The sequence below is a fragment of the Pagrus major genome, chromosome 19 (genome assembly GCF_040436345.1).
Source record: "Pagrus major chromosome 19, Pma_NU_1.0".
Classification (NCBI taxonomy): domain Eukaryota; kingdom Metazoa; phylum Chordata; class Actinopteri; order Spariformes; family Sparidae; genus Pagrus; species Pagrus major.
This window is the reverse complement of record NC_133233.1, coordinates 3,763,826-3,781,221: the sequence shown is the minus strand read 5'-3', so window position 1 is coordinate 3,781,221 and position 17,396 is coordinate 3,763,826. Positions and strand designations below refer to the sequence as shown.

Sequence of the window (17,396 nt, the reverse complement as noted above, 5' to 3'; positions counted from 1 at the left end):
TCATTAAGAACTATCTTCAGCGTAAAGAAGATTAAGAAGTCCTGGAAGTGATGGCATGGCCCCCACAGAGCCCTGATCTCAACATCATCGAGTCTGTCTGGGATTACATGAAGAGACGGAAGGATTTGAGGAAGCCTACATCCACAGAAGATCTGTGGTTAGTTCTCCAAGATGTTTGGAACAACCTACCAGCCGAGTTCCTTCAAAAACTCTGTGCAAGTGTACCTAGAAGAATTGATGCTGTTTTGAAGGCAAAGGGTGGTCACACCAAATACTGATTTGATTTAGACTTCTGTTCATTCACTGCATTTTGTTAATTGATGAAAATAAACTATTAAAACTTCCATTTTTGAAAGCATTCTTAGTTTACAGCATTTTTTCACACCTGCCTAAAACTTTCGCATAGTACTTTATATGAAAGTACATCAGAGAAACCGACTATTAGGTTGTAAAAACAATAAACTGTAATCTTCTGTTGGTTGTCTGTATCTGCCTTGCACCTTGCCTTGTCTCCCTGTGTCCTCAGCCTCTCCCAGAGAAGTTTGTGATGAAAGGCATGGTGGAGCGCTTCAACGATGACTTCATTGAGACCAGGAGGAAAGCTCTGCACCGCTTCCTCAACAAGATATCTGAACATCCCATACTGTCCTACAACCAGCACTTAAAAGTCTTCCTCACAGCACAGGTCTCTCTCTCAAATTCAATTCAATTAAATTCAAAGGGGGATTTATTGGCATGAAAGTTTAACAACAATTTTGCCAAAGCATCTGTCCAAACACTTGGACTCTCTCTCTCTCTCTCTCTCTCTCTCTTTCTTTCTTTCTTTCTTTCTTTCTTTCTTTCTTTCTTTCTTTCTTTCTTTCTTTCTTTCTTTCTTTCTTTCTTTCTTTCTTTCTTTCTTTCTTTCTTTCTTTCTTTCTTATTATTATGACATCTTATTTATGGTCTAAAATCATATTATATGTAATACATTTAGACCAGTGTAAACATTTAACAAAAATTGTATTGACTCTGGCAGGAGTTGTCGTCTCACAGGAAACAGGGTCCAGGCTTCCTGAGCAGAATGGGGGAGACGGTGAGAGCGGTAGCCAACTCGGTACGAGGCCTGAGGAGCCGGCCAGAGGAGTTCACGCTGATGCAGGAGTATGTGGAGGACTTCAGTAACAAGATCTGCTCTGTGGACAAAGTCACCCAGAGGATCATCAAGGAGCAGAGAGGTACCCTGAACCACACCATTATTGTTAGTTTCAGGGGATTATACATGAATACTCATAACTTATGATAATAACTACTGGCTAATGAAAACATAATGATGAATATTATATTCCATTTCTGCCAATATATCCTTGATCATTGTGACTGTTGAATCCATCTGTGTTGTTCATGTTTAATTTTTTTCCTCTGTGCTTTCAGAATATGTGGATGAGTTGAAGCTGTACAGCCCCACCTACACCCAGTGGGCGGGGTCAGAGGAGGAGCTGGCGGAGTCACTGAACGGTGTTGCCAGCTGTGTGGAGCGGTGCAGTAAGGAAACAGAAGAGCAGATTTACCATCTGTCTGAAGTCCTTGTACCCGCCCTGCATGAGTACGTCCTGTGTGCTGAGACCCTGAAGGTGAGCCCAGACCACACTGCTCACATCTGACCTCCTCTTCATGACAGAAAATAGGGGGAGACATCTCTGCTCATCCATATGTTCAGCTGGGGCCAGTTCCAGAAAGCAGGTTTAATCAACTCTGTGTATGTTGGCGAGAGGGGACCAGGTAGCCTGGCTGAAGTGCATTCCTCCGCTCAGTTCTGCTCCACTGCTTTTTTCCACTCACACATATTCGCTCATATTCTCTATAATAACCAAATTAATTTATCACATGGAGACTTTTATGTGTTCCTGGAAAAGCAGGACCTTTCTTCTTCTGCAACAATTAAGTTAGAAGTGTAATGTGTGTGACGATCTGCAGGGACAGGTTTCAACTTTTCTGTCTGTGTGTGAGTCTGCTCTCCTCTGAGGAATAAATAAATCTATGTAAAAAGGTAATCACAAACAGCAGTGACACTATTTCTAATAGATCATCAGTGTGTTTTCTTGCCTGATTCACTCGTGGCACACAGACTACATTTAACAGATGCCAAAACGATCACTGTAGATTGCGAGTCGGGAGCTCCAGGGCACAGCGCACTCTATCCGAACAGCTCAATTGGTTCAAATGTGCACCGAAATGAAGAGGGCAACATTTCAGTGTGCCTCACTGTTGTGATATGGCGAGGGCAGAAAAGACTACTGGAAGCTTGTGAAAAAGTCATGGTGAGATGTAGAAGTCCTGGTCCTGTGTACTGGCTCACTTACGGCACTGAGCGTAGTTCACAACCATCATTTCCCAGACTTAAATGCTGGATTGCATTTTTTACATTTTTAAATATATTTATTCCTCTGTAACCCGACAGGGACAAAATGCAGGGGGTAGCAACTGAAGATGAAAATAGGGATCAAACAGACAGTAGTTTACTTTAAACCAGTGACCCATTGTGAATTTTCAGACATTTACTTTACAATCTTACTCAGCTTTAATAAATATAATTCAACATGTGATGAATTTAAAGAGTGTCACTAAAACAAAATTAGAAAGCACCCTGACTGGAAGCATCCAAGATAGGAAGACTCCGCAGTTCAGTCAGCATCATTACTTTAAATTGATTTCTCTACAGCAGAGACCACAGAGATGTTAGGATGCTTTGGAAAAATGTTTGTAAAAATGTGTAGAATCACACTTCAAAACATTCAAACATTAAAAGTAAGTCTTTGTTGGTCTGTCTCAGGCTGTGATGAGACGGAGAGACAACATCCAGGCTGAGTTCGAAGCCAAGAGTGAGGCCCTGGCATCCAGAAAAGCTGACCAAGACGCAGTAAGTGCGATTTTACATCCACACACACTGACAGGAAACCAGACAGACTCCTACCATCCTCCCTCCCTGCATTCCTCTGAGCCAACTGATATGTTTGTGTGTCCTCCAGTCATCTTCCCCAAGATTAGCTTTAATAAAGTGAAGCACAGAGAGGGGCCTCTCCCACAGGGCCACCCTCAGCTCATATTGGGGGGAAAAGGAGCTTCCTGGGAGGATTATCTAGATATCCAGGCTTGTCAGTTGGAAGTCAGTCCTCAGCTCAGTGGGAGTAAGAGCTGTCAATATTATTTCACACTGTAAGCCCAGCAGCTAATCGCGCTGTAATGAAAATTCCCATATCCTCTTTATATGATGACTAGCTTCTAAATGTCTGGAGACAAAGGATGAAGGAGGAAAGTTCGGAAAAGCAAAGGAGAAAGCTATTTTTAGACACTTTACTTGAGATGTTTGCGTGTGTGTGTGTGTGTGTGTGTGTGTGTGTGGATGTGCAGCTGTGCATCCCCCTCACCCCACTGATGTCAGAATCCATCTGTGAGATTTTAATGAAGAAGCAGGACTGAGATTTTACCCCCACAGTATTGTATCCCTGCTTTAACTAGTGTGTGTGTGTGTGTGTGTGTGTGTGTGTGTGTGTGTGTGTGTGTGTGTGTGTGTGTGTGTGTGTGTGTGTGTGTGTGTGTGTGTGTGTGGAGAGGCTTTAATTCAGTCCTTTTAATGTATTTCAGTCTGCTTCTGCCTTTAACAGATCTGAACTAATGAGAAGGGAAATGTCAAACAGAAGCCTTTGTTACTGCTTCCAACAACGTGGCCACACACTGAGTTTAATGAGAGCCCAGGAAACACAGCAGCTTTCATTCAGCTTTATCTGAAGGAGCTCACTTTGATTTCATTAATTTATTTCTTATCTGGAGAAAATGTTGATTTGTAAGAAGTTGTCATTTAAGGAATCAGGCGGACCACCTGTGTTTCTGGATAAAGAACAGGGCTTGTGGTAAAGGTTAATAGAAATGGTTTAGCTGGATCCTGACCAATATATCAGTTGGCTGATATTATACTGGTATGAGGGCATATGCTGTCCAATATGGGCCAATGCAAAAACGTTCTTAAAGAGATCATAATGTAGATAAAGATGCTCAGGGTAATGTATAATTACTAAATTCCCGTGAAGTTGACTGATTCAGTGCACTGGTGTCATTTTGAACAATAAAATTGTTTACTCAACTGTAAAATATCCTGCCTCTATTACATATCTATATCATAAGTGATAACCATATTTGAGGAATCATTGCAAAAAATGAATTTTTAACTCATTTTCAACTCTATTTTAACGTTTCCATTATCAAATGCTGTGGATAGTACCAAAAGAACCACTCCATGCTGTCCTGCTCTTTCATTACCCTTCTGTGGAGGTACCTGACCACTGATTGGTCAGTTAAAACAACCAGAGTCTTCTCATCCTCTGCACTCTGATGGATCTCCCAAGCTGTTTTTTCAGCAGTCTTCTGTCTTGCTGCCTGCAGCCTTTTCTCAAGCAAAGCTTTTTTCCCTGTTGTAATAAACAACCACAAACACAAGAAAGTGCACACCATGTGTGTGTCGTGTGAGCTGTGGGTAGGGAGTGTGTGGTGGAGCAAGAGAGCGTCAGAAAAGAGACGTGAATCCGAGCAGAGCAGAGGAAAAAACGGTCATCAGTTTGTATATGTTGTTAATCTGGCAGTAATGTAGTAATGTAGCTAATAAATGCAGTGGCTCATTAAGAGTTAAGACAGTCTCCTCTGTTGTATCCAACAGCTGAGAAAGTGAAAGCGGTTATCTCATAAGCCCGGCCAGTAACAAGCAGCCTATATTTAAGAATACTGTCCACTGTGAAAAACACAAAACAGATCTCATGTTTAGGTATATTGATTATGAGTTATGTCAAGCTCTAAGAGTACTATACCATATTTTGTTGTAAACAAGGTATAATCACACTACAGTACAGTAGTGTTGGGAACCGGTAGTCCAAGAGTCAGGCATCCATAAGAAAAATAGAATTTTGGATTTGCTTTGGTTGCTGAAAAAGCTGAAAAACCCTGTATCACTGCAAACAAAGGCTACATATGTGCATGACGTGCTAGTGTGGCTTCACTTTTTGAAAGAAAATGACAACATTAACACTAATAACATTAAACTTGGCAGCTAAGGCACGCAGCAATGATAATATTCTGAGAGGAGTTGTGAGTTTGGGTTTCATTTTCATTTTGCAATAAAGGTTTATTATTTGAGTAGACTTCCTGCGCCATCAAGGGCGGCAGCCTGCCACAGTTGCTCCTCGTCGTTCAAGGATTTCCTTGAATTTCTGACCAACAAATAGCTGAATGGACTTGTATTTCTAGATGTGGTCCAAAAGTCAGTTTGGCTGAGGCATTGTCAGCACAGTGATGCACTGACACACAGCAGAGCAAAGCTGATCGGATTGGTTTGTTGCATCTATTCAGTCATAACTGGAAAGCACACTCCATGACTGAGCTGTCTGAAATACAAAGCTTGTGTGACGTCTTTAGTTGTTATCACTTTGTTTGTATCAGTATGTGTCTTCATAACACTGCAGTCACATCTTAACCCTACCATATCTGGACTGCAGACTGGAAAAGATATGAACAGTCCTCCAGAAATGCCATCTGTGAGCAGGGGTTCACAACTGGCCTGACCAATATGATGAGGATCTTTCTGAACTTCAAACAGAGCAGAATTAATTTATTCCCTTCCGTCAACATTTATGTGACCTTTTATTATGAACTTTTTAATGAGTCAACCTTTCCAGAGTCAGACTGAATATGACTCCATGACACAACACAGCCAGCAGGGGGCAGTGTCGCTCTAATTTAAACTCACACTGAGGAACGAGGTGTGATTCACCAAAGCATGTTCCATTATTGTTTAGTTCTGTCAAAAAAGTTAAAACACCAGGACTACTTTTGTAGTTTTACTTTGTATCATTTGTAATGCAAGACTTTTAATTGAATCATGTTATGTTGTTGGTACTTTTACGACCTAAATAGAAACAACTGATTTTCCTGCACCACAGCTTGTTGAACGAGCCACCAGACAAACATTCACTGCGGAAAAGCATAGGCACAGTTTGGACTTTTAAGGTTACAAAAAAAATCTAGAGGAACTTTAATGTGTATAAAAGAAACATCTTGGATGACAATAAAAAATAGGACTAGAAGGTGCATCATATCCTGACTAATATGTGCAATGATTGATGCAATATTGCAAGAATTACCATAACAATCAAATTCACACTAAACCCGACAATAAACCAGTCACAGATCCCATTAGAGTTTCTCCAGAGATGAGCCTGATCATCCACCAAACACTCACCACTGTCCTCTTTTTAAAGATATTTAAGCAGGTTTAACAAAAGGGTAAAGGGCACAGACGGCAGGTAAAATAATACGGAGTCATAAGTAGAGGTCAGATTATTAGAAATCAAAGAGACTGAAAACTGATATTTGGGACCGATATTGATTTGCAGTAAAAATGAAAATCTTTGTCTTGACATTTCAAACAACCAGTGTTGAAAGTACAATTCACTCAGGTACTGTTCTTAACTACAATTTTGAGGTACTTTACTTGATTATTTCCATTTTCTGCTACTTTATATTTCCACTCCACTACATTTATTTGATAAATTTAGTTACTAGTTACTGTGCAGATTCAGATTATCCAGTTTATAGGCTAGTAACTGTGACCTGTTACCAATCAGATATAGTTGTGGGCGGGGCATTGTGTGAGAGAATGCTGCAGCAGAGCCAAAGTTGCACATTTTTAATTTAGTTTATTTTATCAGCAATCTGACAGAAAAATAACTGATACTGATATAAGGAAAAATGGGGCCGATTATCGGTCTTTCCCTACTCATGAGGACAAATTAACCCATGCTTAAGTCATATTGATTACAATCTAATTTCCAAGTATAGGCCTAAATAGTATTGCCGACAAGTTTAATCACATAAATGTCTTTACTGATTACACTATAAACTGCAAACAAAGACATAAATTTTGCTATTTGCATGTTAGTGATGCACTGATCACAACTATATCCATTAGCAATGTGGATAATCTAGCGTTCTGTGAATAATGTTAGTTAATGTTAGTTATGTTAGTTAGTGTTGTTATTACAATTATTACAATTATCGGGGCCGATATTCAGCATGTTTCAGATTGGTATCTTCGATTTTTGTGTCCGATTGCCGGTAAAATAAATTGATTTAAAAATTCACTGCTTTGGCTCTGATGCTGCATCCTGTCTCTGTCTGTAGTCACAACTCTGTGGTCTCACTCAATGTCCCACAACACTATCTGATTGGTTACACGTCACAAGTGATAGTCTGTCAACACTGAATAATGTGAATCTGCAAAGTAACTAGAAACTAAAGTTGTCAAATACATGTTGTTGAGTGGAAATATTGAGTAGCAGAAAATGGAAATACTCAAGTACCTCAAAATTGTACTTAAGTACATTACTTGATAAAATGTTAGTTAGTTACATTTCCTGGTTATTCTCAACTTTGACACTAAGATTTTTATTTTTACTGCAAATGTATATTGGTTCCAAATATGGGTTATCTCTCTTCTTGTTTACAAATAATCAGTTTCAGTATCAGCCCATCCTCTAATAAATACAGACCTCCATCAGAGCTGTCTTCAAAATATTCATTTCAGAAGCTAAAAGTATAATTCTGGTTCCTCTGGAAAGTTTCCTCTATCACAGTCACATCATTAGTTTACCCTTTATTATTACCTTATGTTGTTATAGATTTTATTAGTGCTGTGGTATTATAGAAAATGCATTGCTGGTTTCAGCCACTAGGAGGTTCAGTGAGCCCCTGAACCAACATAAACTATGCCTGTGCAGGAAAGTGCTCCCACTGTTGACTAGATAATTAATTAGCTGTTCAGCTGCAGCACATTAAATAGCATGTAAACATACCTGCCAATGTCATTTGGGTCCGGTTGGATGTTGGATGTTGGATGTTGGTGTCTTCTTTACTCCTTATTACCACCAACAACACACTGTCAGCCTCGGACTTGTAGGCTCCAGCACAAGTTTCTTTACTGTGTTTGTTTGCTGTGTTTACTCTGCAAGCCCGCCCACTGCTGTCCAACAAACATGGATACCAATATATACCCTATAATAATAAAAACTACAAATGTAATTTACATGTTGACATTAGACTGCTATAACTCAATTTTACTTTTAAATACAATACTGAAGTATTTCACATAAGAACCTAAAGAAAGGACGTATAAAACAAGATAAAACATTTCCTTTTCAAATTCCTAGAGTGATTTACTACGTACTGAATACATTTGTATCTACTGTAAGATATCCTATACACACTTACTGCTTCATATCTAAACCCGCCTTGGATATTATGTTACTACTGGAAACTTTTGTAGGGGAGACAAATAATGGTACACACACACACACACGCGTGCACACACACACATGCACACGTGCGTGTTGTGGTTAAGCCCATGTTAAGCATGCTTTGTTTATTGAACTTGACTAAATGCCATTGTCAGTCTAAATGTCAGACAGCTAATCCGCGCTCAGGCTCAGTGAATCCAGCAGCATGATAACATCTGATTATCTGCACTGTGAGGAGAGCTAATATCATGTGTGCTTTAGGCTCTCCATAGTCTCAGACTACATTTACTGTTCATTCTTATTGCTGAAATACACATAATGATCATAATAGGTATTGTATATAATAACACCTGGTTCATTGAAACGAAGGCTCCTTGATGCAGTGGATGTTTGTTCGGTGTCTCCCGTAATTCTCAAATGGTTATGTAATGCTGCTCTAATGGTTTAGATGCCACTAACTTACACTGTGCTATAAAACATAATGTGCACTTGTTTGTAACTCCCCAACTCCCTCCCAAGATTGGGCTGTGTAGTAACTTTATGTGTAGAGGAGGAGAATAACCACACTCAATTAATGTTTTTTTTTTAAAAATGGTAAGTAGGTTTACAAAAGGAAATTTGCATACATTTAGATTAATTGGAGCCTGTCATGCTGCAAATGTAATACATTCCATCATCTTCACATTTAAAGGAGTCATTTATTAAACATATTGAAGATATGGCCAGAACTGTAGTTAAAAACATTATCAACAGAATGTGAAGAGAACAGCAGCAGTTGACATTATGTCAAAAACCAGGGCTCCAGACTGTGACCATTTAGTCGCATTTTGTGACCATTTTTGGAGACAGTGCGACTAATTTTTCTAAAGAGGAGTACCTGTGTGATTTGATGATCAAATATGCCCCCTGTGTATTTTTTATATAATCAACATCATCGTGTCAAACACCAGGAGCAACATTTCTGCGGTAACCTTTTGCCATCTCAGGGGGAGGAGAGACATGTTACTAACCAAACATTCTATAACTGATTACTGAACTGTGAGTTCTTTAAAGGGCCCATTTGTAAGAAAATTTGATTTTGAGTCTCATTCCCAACTTGTCAAATACTGACGCAACCATCCCAAAGCCACAGTGTTTCATGAGTTGGGTGTGAGACTCAAAAATCAACCTTTCTTACAAATAATAGGACCTTTTAACAATTATTTTAATAAAAATATCCCTTATAGCACCTTTAAGGTTCTACTGAATTATTATGTCTGGCACTTGATGCTGACTGCTACAATAGGGTAGTAAAAACAAACTAAATACTGGAGAATCAGAGGAGAGAGGCGCCCCCAAAATTGTTCTAGGTCTTAGAGAGGTAAAGGAAAATAATAGATTTTTATAGCCCTTAAAGGGCAGCTGAACAAGCTGTATTCACATCACTGACATGATATAGCCGTGCAAAGTTGATACTGGAACGTGTTAACAAACAGTTGCTTATTTCGACATCTAGCAAACACAGAGCAACATTAGCATTCATTTTAAGTGGTGGTGGCTTTCACTTCACACATCACCATTTGATTCATGGTTTAAATAATTATATTGACTGGTGCAGCTTTAAGGAGGGACCACACATGTAGTTATGAGAGTCGGGTGCTTTTCATTCATGTGACGATATTTTTATTGAACTGTGTACTTTGTTTTGTCCTGCATGTGTTCTCTTGTTGTGTGTCTTTTTGTATAAAGGCTAATCTAAGAACAGTCATAGTACACAATCTTAGGCTCTAAATGTTGTGGTACGTGGCAATACTCCCGCTACACATTAAATATGTAACATTTGCTCTCACCCTGTTGTCTGAGTGTGTCAAATGTATTACTCCTCTCAGAGCAAAAGGCTATTTCAGCAACATTCTTAAAGGAATAGTTCACTCTAGAACAAAATTTAGTCATTATCGACTCACCCTCATGCTGATGAGAAGTCCGGTGTAGTTTCTTATTCCTCAAAGTGCAGCTGGAGACCTGGGCTACCCTCCTGTAGCAAAAATCCATACAACGAGCGCAAATGGTGCCCGAAACGAAAAGGTCCATAAAACTACACAAAAACTTTGTAATATTCCTCCATACTGCTCGTCCGCTGCAATCCAAGTGTCCTGAAGTGGTGACATCCAGAGTTTACTCGAAACGATGTCATTTAGTACATTTTTCTAGCCTAAACAGTCACTATGCTATATCTGCCTGGAGGCACGCTCTGCGTTCACATGAGTCTCCCTCACAGCGTTTGCACTACGGAAGCCGCGCCAGACAAGATCAACAGAACTCGTGATAGATACACACCGGTATTTAATCCAGCTGTGAGCGACCGAGCGACACACAAACACAAGAGGGATCTGCCTGCACTAGTGATTTGAAACTTTGAAACTCACAGTGTGTAGTTTTATGGACCTTTTCCTCTCGGGCACATTGACGCCCGTTATATGGATTTCTGCTACAGGAGGGTAGCCCCGCGGGTCTCCAGCTGCACTTTGAGGAATAAGAAACTACACCGGACTTCTCATCAGCATGAGGGTGAGTCGATAATGACTGAATTTCGTTCTAGAGTGAACTATTCCCTTAAAGACTTAATGCAAACAAATAAACGGGTGCTGGAATAATTACGTAACCAAAAATTAACATGAAACAAGGAAAAGATTTACATGAAGGGCATGATGGGACTTTTTGTTTAATGAAATGTTTTTGCTTTTTGGACAGTTAGTAGTTGAGACAGACAGAAAACATGGGGAGGGAGCGGGTAATGACATGCGGTTATATGGTGTGTAATTTACACTGGTAATGGACAACTGTTTTTATTTTTACTTGTCATTATGAAGTAAATGTTGATGTACAGTGTTATGGCTGTAGAATAATGACACCATCAGTGTGTAGATTGGTTCACTATAAACCTTGCTTTCAATACTATTTCCTCTGCCACCGGGCATGAAATCTCCCAGGAAAATGAAGGCTGACTGGTGATGCAGTCAGGCTGGCAGCCAGGCATCATTTCTATCTGCTTTCATTCTGTTCTGTTTCCATTATAGACTAAATGAATTAAAAAACTAACGTTTTGTCCTATGTTGTTGTACTCCCCCACACTTTATACTTCTACTGTGCTAGTGCACAGCTTCACAACACCAACTTCTTCTACAAATCCATCCAGAGTGCCATAAGGTGAGGCATTGCACCAAACCACTTGAACAACTGCAAGAGTTTAATGTCTAATGTTTGAGTAACCTCAACTTTTTTGTTAAACCTGTGCATTATTTGATATCCTCCTCTCCCATGCTTATTTGACAGTCACACTAAATCACTTGAAGTCGCTGTGAATCTCATCTGTGCACTCACGTCAGTGCAACTCCACCATTGGCTGATATGTTTCCCTGTTTGGCTGTTACAAAGCAGACCGTTGTATTCAAAATGCTTTGAGTGGTTTGTCTCCTCCCTTATAACATCTCTGCTTTGATGGTGGAATACCCCTTGAACTCAGACTTTCTTTCTGACTTTGAAACTATGCTGTTTACAGGCACATTTGTATAGTATTTGTTTTAAAAGACAGAGAATGTGTTGGTCAGATGGTGATGCTTGGTCGCTGGAAGTGTTTGGTCATTGGTTTGTGTGTTTTGACTTGCAGCTGCAGGAGGAGGTGGATGGTCTAGCGGATCGGGTGGAGCTGGCCAACAACGCCTTGAAGGGAGACTGGTCCCGCTGGCAGAACAGCATGAGAACTGACCTCAAATCAGCCTTTATATCCACTGCTGAGAAGAACATGGAGTACTACGAAAAGGTGAGAGCACAGAACTTTAAATCTCTCCTTGAATTTAGAACAGATATTTCTGTCGGGGTGGACCAGGGTTTATGAAGCCAACAGTGTATTGATTTAGCAATATGAAAAAAATCCTTAACTGTTAACAGTTTATTAGCAAACTACTGCAGATATAATGTATGAAAGGGCAAAAGAGCATAGGGCAAAATTGCATAAACTTCAGTAAAAACTCAGGTAATTGAAGTTATTCAACATACATAAGCATACCCTCTGTAACCTGCGGTAGAGCATTGATATCTGACCTGAACCCGAACAATGTGGCAACAACTGCGCAACCTTAACTGTTTTTCTTCTGCTCTGCCACATTCACCTTCATCAATACTAGGAATGCAACTGTAGTAGTAGTGTAGTAACTTACTGTCACTGTGCTCATTCATATTTTAAGACGCTATAAATTATATCCAGCTATGAAAAGCCTGACAAGTTGGCACGGAAGTACAGAGAGATGTTGCAATTGAGATTCACCATCTTGTCTCGTCTTATTGGTGTAAACTGGCAGGTTTTTAGAACGTTGAAGACCAGCACATTGCAAATAGGTGCAAGTTTCAATCTGTCTCGTCGCAGATCATTGATCTGAAAAGGGCTTCGTCGGGACTCGAGTCAGGCTACTACTTTGCACTAATTGGACAATTTTTAATACCCATATTTATTATTTATTGTTTGTAAATAACAATACCAAACTGTTTATACTTACACTGTTCATATTATAAATACTATGTCATATTGTAAATACCAAGTTCATATTGTAAATACTATGTATATACGAGTTAATTCTATTTCTTATCTCTTATTATATTGTTTATTTTTTACTTTTGATTATTGTTTAAGTGTGATACTGTCCTTTGGCTGCTGTGACTAAGGAATTTCCCCATTTGCGGGACAAATAAAGGAATTCTGATTCTGATTCTGATACTGTCTTGAACTCAATCGGGTTCAGGCCTGAGCTGCACTCTAACCTACATGTGCCAAGTAAAAAAAAAAGTGTTCGTTAAAAAATGTGTAAAAATGTACTATTAGTCAAAATATAATCAAAATTGCAGTATGGCTAAGTGCAATATCCAAATTGCTGGAGCTGCAATTTTTTGATGAGGGTAAAACGTTTGACAGAAGAGCATTATAATAAAGGACATTAGTGCTGCAGAGATGTCCTGGTCTATAAATCTTTAGTTTGGTACAGACGCCAACAAATGTCACATCTTCATGATTTTACCAAGTGCTGTATCATAGGTAACTGGACGTGTTTCAGTTTCTTGAAGACATTTCACCTCTCATCCAAGAGGCTTCTTCAGTTCTAACTAGCTGGAGGGGAGCTGCAGGCTTTTAAACTCTGTGTGGGAGTGTCCTTACAGAGTCGTTAAGGACACGTGTGAGCTCTGAGTTTCAGAGTTGTTAGGGCCACCTGTGGGTCGTTGACCCAACCGGCCTTCATGTCGGTTGCTTGGGCTAGGTGAGCCCAGGTGTGAATGGTTGTTAAGCTGTCTGGACAGCAGAGTCTTGACCTGAGGAGTTGGCCCTCCTGTGTTGTGCCATTCATTTATGGAGAGGTTGTCCACTTGCATCTGAAGGAGAAAAATCATTCCTTTGAGGACAACAATGGAAACATCTTGTCCAGAGAAGACAGATGGTTTGAAAGAGGAGTAAAAGAATCCATCTATGTCAAACTGGAACGACAGTCTTTGAACAGAGGAGGTGGCCTAAGACATTATTTATCACCCACCTACAACGCTGTACTGAATTCCCTCCCCAGACAGCTTAACAACCATTCACACCTGGGCTCACCTAGCCCTAGCAACCCACATGAAGGCCTGTTACAATACAGCACTTAGAAGTACCATGACCTGGATGACTGAGAACCTTCATCAACATCTTCATCTTCAATTTTTTTCAGTGAATAATAAAATTATGTTGCAAAAATTATCATGTGAAATCAAGTGAATAATATCGCATTTGCAATATCTGTCATAATAATTGCAATATGATTTTTTGACGATATCAAGCAGCCCCGGCCGGTATGTTCTGGGAAAAGAGTCGCAGCAACTGTTGTAAAAACTGTAGTCAGACTGAAAGCTGGGGCTGGTTAAAAATATGAATATTGCCTTTACCAGTAAGATCCCTGGCCCTCCAGAGAAACCAATATTTACCTGCAGCTACTGACAATAATCTGACTACAAGCACTCGCTCCATCAGCTTAAAGAAATGTGTTCACTACATCACCCAATTTGTATTTTGGTTGGTAAACTAGCCTCAACCTGAAATTATTTGTTAATTATGGCTGATATTATTCTGTTTTATGAAAGTTGCAGGAGATGTGGCTTTATTCAGCAGGACTTCATGGAAATACTAAACACTCTGCAAATGCAAAATGCTCTTGGAAATGCGACCCTGTTTAATATTCTTTTTCACAACCACCTGGAGAAGTGATATTGTGTTTATAGTATGTCCCAGTGGCAGCATTGGGACTAATTAACCCAGGTCCTCTTACAGATGCTTTTATACCCAGCAAATAATATACATTTGTTTGAGAACTGACTGCTAGTTATTCTGAGAATCAGCCCAAAATACTGGTACCAAAGACCCAGCTGCTTTCATGTCTTTTCAGATATTTCATGTGAAATGGATTTAACCTGAGAGAAGAGGATGGAGATATTGATGGAGGCGAGTAGGAGAGAGAAAAAAAGAGGAGAGAAAGAAGTTGCAATGTAGAAGAGACAATCCCGTATCCAGATTAAGGAGCAGGCAGTTTAGCAGAGACAGCAGGGAATTAGATGTTGAAAAAGAACAATGGAGCTAGTTGGAGGAGCGAGCATTACAACAGGAGGAGAATGAGTCAGTGAAGCTGTTACGGTAACAATCATTGACTCTTCTATAGATTTTGTTGGTCATGGTGGAGTTGAAGCTTGCAGCAAGGACAGACATATGCTTCCATTTGGCTTGGATGTATTTTGTTCCTGGAGACTGGATCTCTGCCAGCAGAGGGTAGTGCCGCTTTAGATTTCTTTCTCCTCAAACAGCTGGCCTGTGGAGGGGTTGTCAGCTCTTATATTTCCTGTGGAAGCTTTTCTTCAACAGTTAAAGGCCCTTTAGAGCATGCTGATTGTCAAAATCACCTCATGTGTTCTGTTTCCCGTTCGTCTTTAATGTATGCTCCATTGCTGTTTTCCTTAAAAGACTGCAGCAGTTGGACCATTTGCTTGTCATTGGTAGATGGTTGGCAGCTAAACAAGCAAATATTATAAGAAACTGAATACTTTATTGTGAAATGTTTTTTATTTTGCATTTTGCCTTTATCTAACAGTGACAGTAGAGATACAGATAGAAAATAAAGGGTGTACGAGAGCGTCTCAAGCCACAACCAAACTAGGGGCATTTCAGTTAAATGGCACTGCTTTGATGATACAATCAGTGTTGGGACAGTTACTCAGTTGCAGATGAAAGCGTATTGTTGCTTGCACAAAGTTTGCAACAGACTACAGCGTTTTTGGCATCATTAACTGAGACAAACTCACTGAGACAGACCTTTCTTCTTTTGTCCGACCAACAGTCCAAAACCCAAAGATATTCGGTTTGTTATCATACAAGACCAAGAATACAAGCTGATGTTGGGATCTGAGATGTTGATATTTATATATTTTATATGGCATTTTTCTTAAAAATGACTGGAGTGATTAATATGTTAATTGATTTGATGACTTTAGACTGTTTGGTGTGGCAAAAGTTGACTGGCTTGCACATAGTCCTGAATATTAGTTGGTGTTGCTAAAAAGCAGCATGATATTTGTTCAGTCAGCCTGTTTTGTTTCTTAGTTGCTGGTACTGGTAACACATCAGAAGAGTGTGGTGTTTTTGGATAGACCTTTTTTTAACCAGCAGTTTAATAATAGGGGATGTGTGTGTGTGTGTTTGTCATATTTTGGTTTTCTCTCCAGTGTCTCTCTCTGCAGAGACAATCCTCTCCCTGCAGCAGCTCTAACAAAAACACTCATCACCCAGCACATTGGCCCCTGGCAAGCAAATGCAATACAACAAATGATTACTGTTGTGTGTGTGCACATGTCTGAGTGTGGGTGTGAAAATGTGTATGTGGAAGCAGCCAAAGAGCACTCGGCACCTGAATGTGAAGGCATTTCTAAAAAAGCCAGTGAAAAAATTGTTTGAAAGTGAGCTTTCAGGCATTGATTGTACCTGATCAATGGATACATCCATGGAGGTGCACAACAATACAATAGTATTTATGAGTTAAACCACACATGAATTTAGCTCTGATGTTGGAACATTTCAGAAATGAAATATTAATGATTCTCAAAGCTACTTAGTTTGAGCACTCGGAAGTTAAGAACAGAACTGTGTGTTCATGCTCCATGAATAGCTTCCCTTTTTCTGATTAGTTCATGAAAAATAAACAGAAAAACTATTTGAAGACATTCAACCACGACAGTACATGGAGATGTTTTTTAAACTCTGCTGTTGAGAAATGTATCTCATGTAGTCTATGTAAAAGTCGACTAGGAGAAGCCTTGGATTTCTACATGTTAAAGTAATATGCTTGGGGATGTAGTAAATAAATTCTGAATATGTAGAGTTTGGATGGTTTAGACACAACAGCGAAAGTATATAAAAAAACGTTTGCTTGCATATAACATTAGCATGCATGGCAAATGAGCTTACTTAGTGTCTCTTCCCAAGAGTTCACATATTGTTAGCTGACTACAGTACTGGGTTCAAAAGTGACATTGGAAAAAGCCCTCATCATAAATAACACATCCACTGCTGGATTAGGGTACATTTCCACACCAGCAGTCCCAAACCACAGCAGTTAGTCCACATGCTAAAAGCCTTTCGCTTGTTAAGTGAAACATTCTGTTCAAAAACACAAACAATAAGGCATAAATCTAACATCTCTGTTGCTTGTCCACATATGTTTTCCACTTACAAACAGCTTTACATAGAACAAAATAACCATGTAGGTCGACTGCAGAAGCAGCTTATTACAAGCTATTTTTACTTTTGTACTTAGGTGACTTCTAGCTGCTTTCGGGGACACACAGTCAGGTTAAACAAAAAGAAAAAGACTGTCAGACTGCCTCATTGTTACTTATAGCACCTCCACCTGTTATTTTCATATTGTGACTTGATAATACCTCAAAAAGTTGTTATGTGGAAGTTGTTAGCAAACAGCTGTACACATCTAGTAAAATTACGATTCATTTAGAGTTGCATTTGTGTCCTCCTGACGGATGTAA

At 39.5% G+C, this 17,396-nt stretch overlaps 1 protein-coding gene across 1 annotated transcript in view; it reads left to right on the top strand.

Annotated features, from left to right (window-relative positions):
- snx7 (sorting nexin 7) overlaps positions 1-17,396 on the top strand; it is a 59,129-nt gene that overhangs the window by 12,980 nt on the left and 28,753 nt on the right. The window contains exons 4-8 of the mRNA XM_073488381.1: positions 527-685; positions 1,019-1,217; positions 1,414-1,613; positions 2,813-2,899; positions 11,965-12,117. Coding sequence (XP_073344482.1) covers positions 527-685; positions 1,019-1,217; positions 1,414-1,613; positions 2,813-2,899; positions 11,965-12,117 — 798 coding nt within the window. The remainder of the gene's footprint in view (positions 1-526; positions 686-1,018; positions 1,218-1,413; positions 1,614-2,812; positions 2,900-11,964; positions 12,118-17,396) is intronic.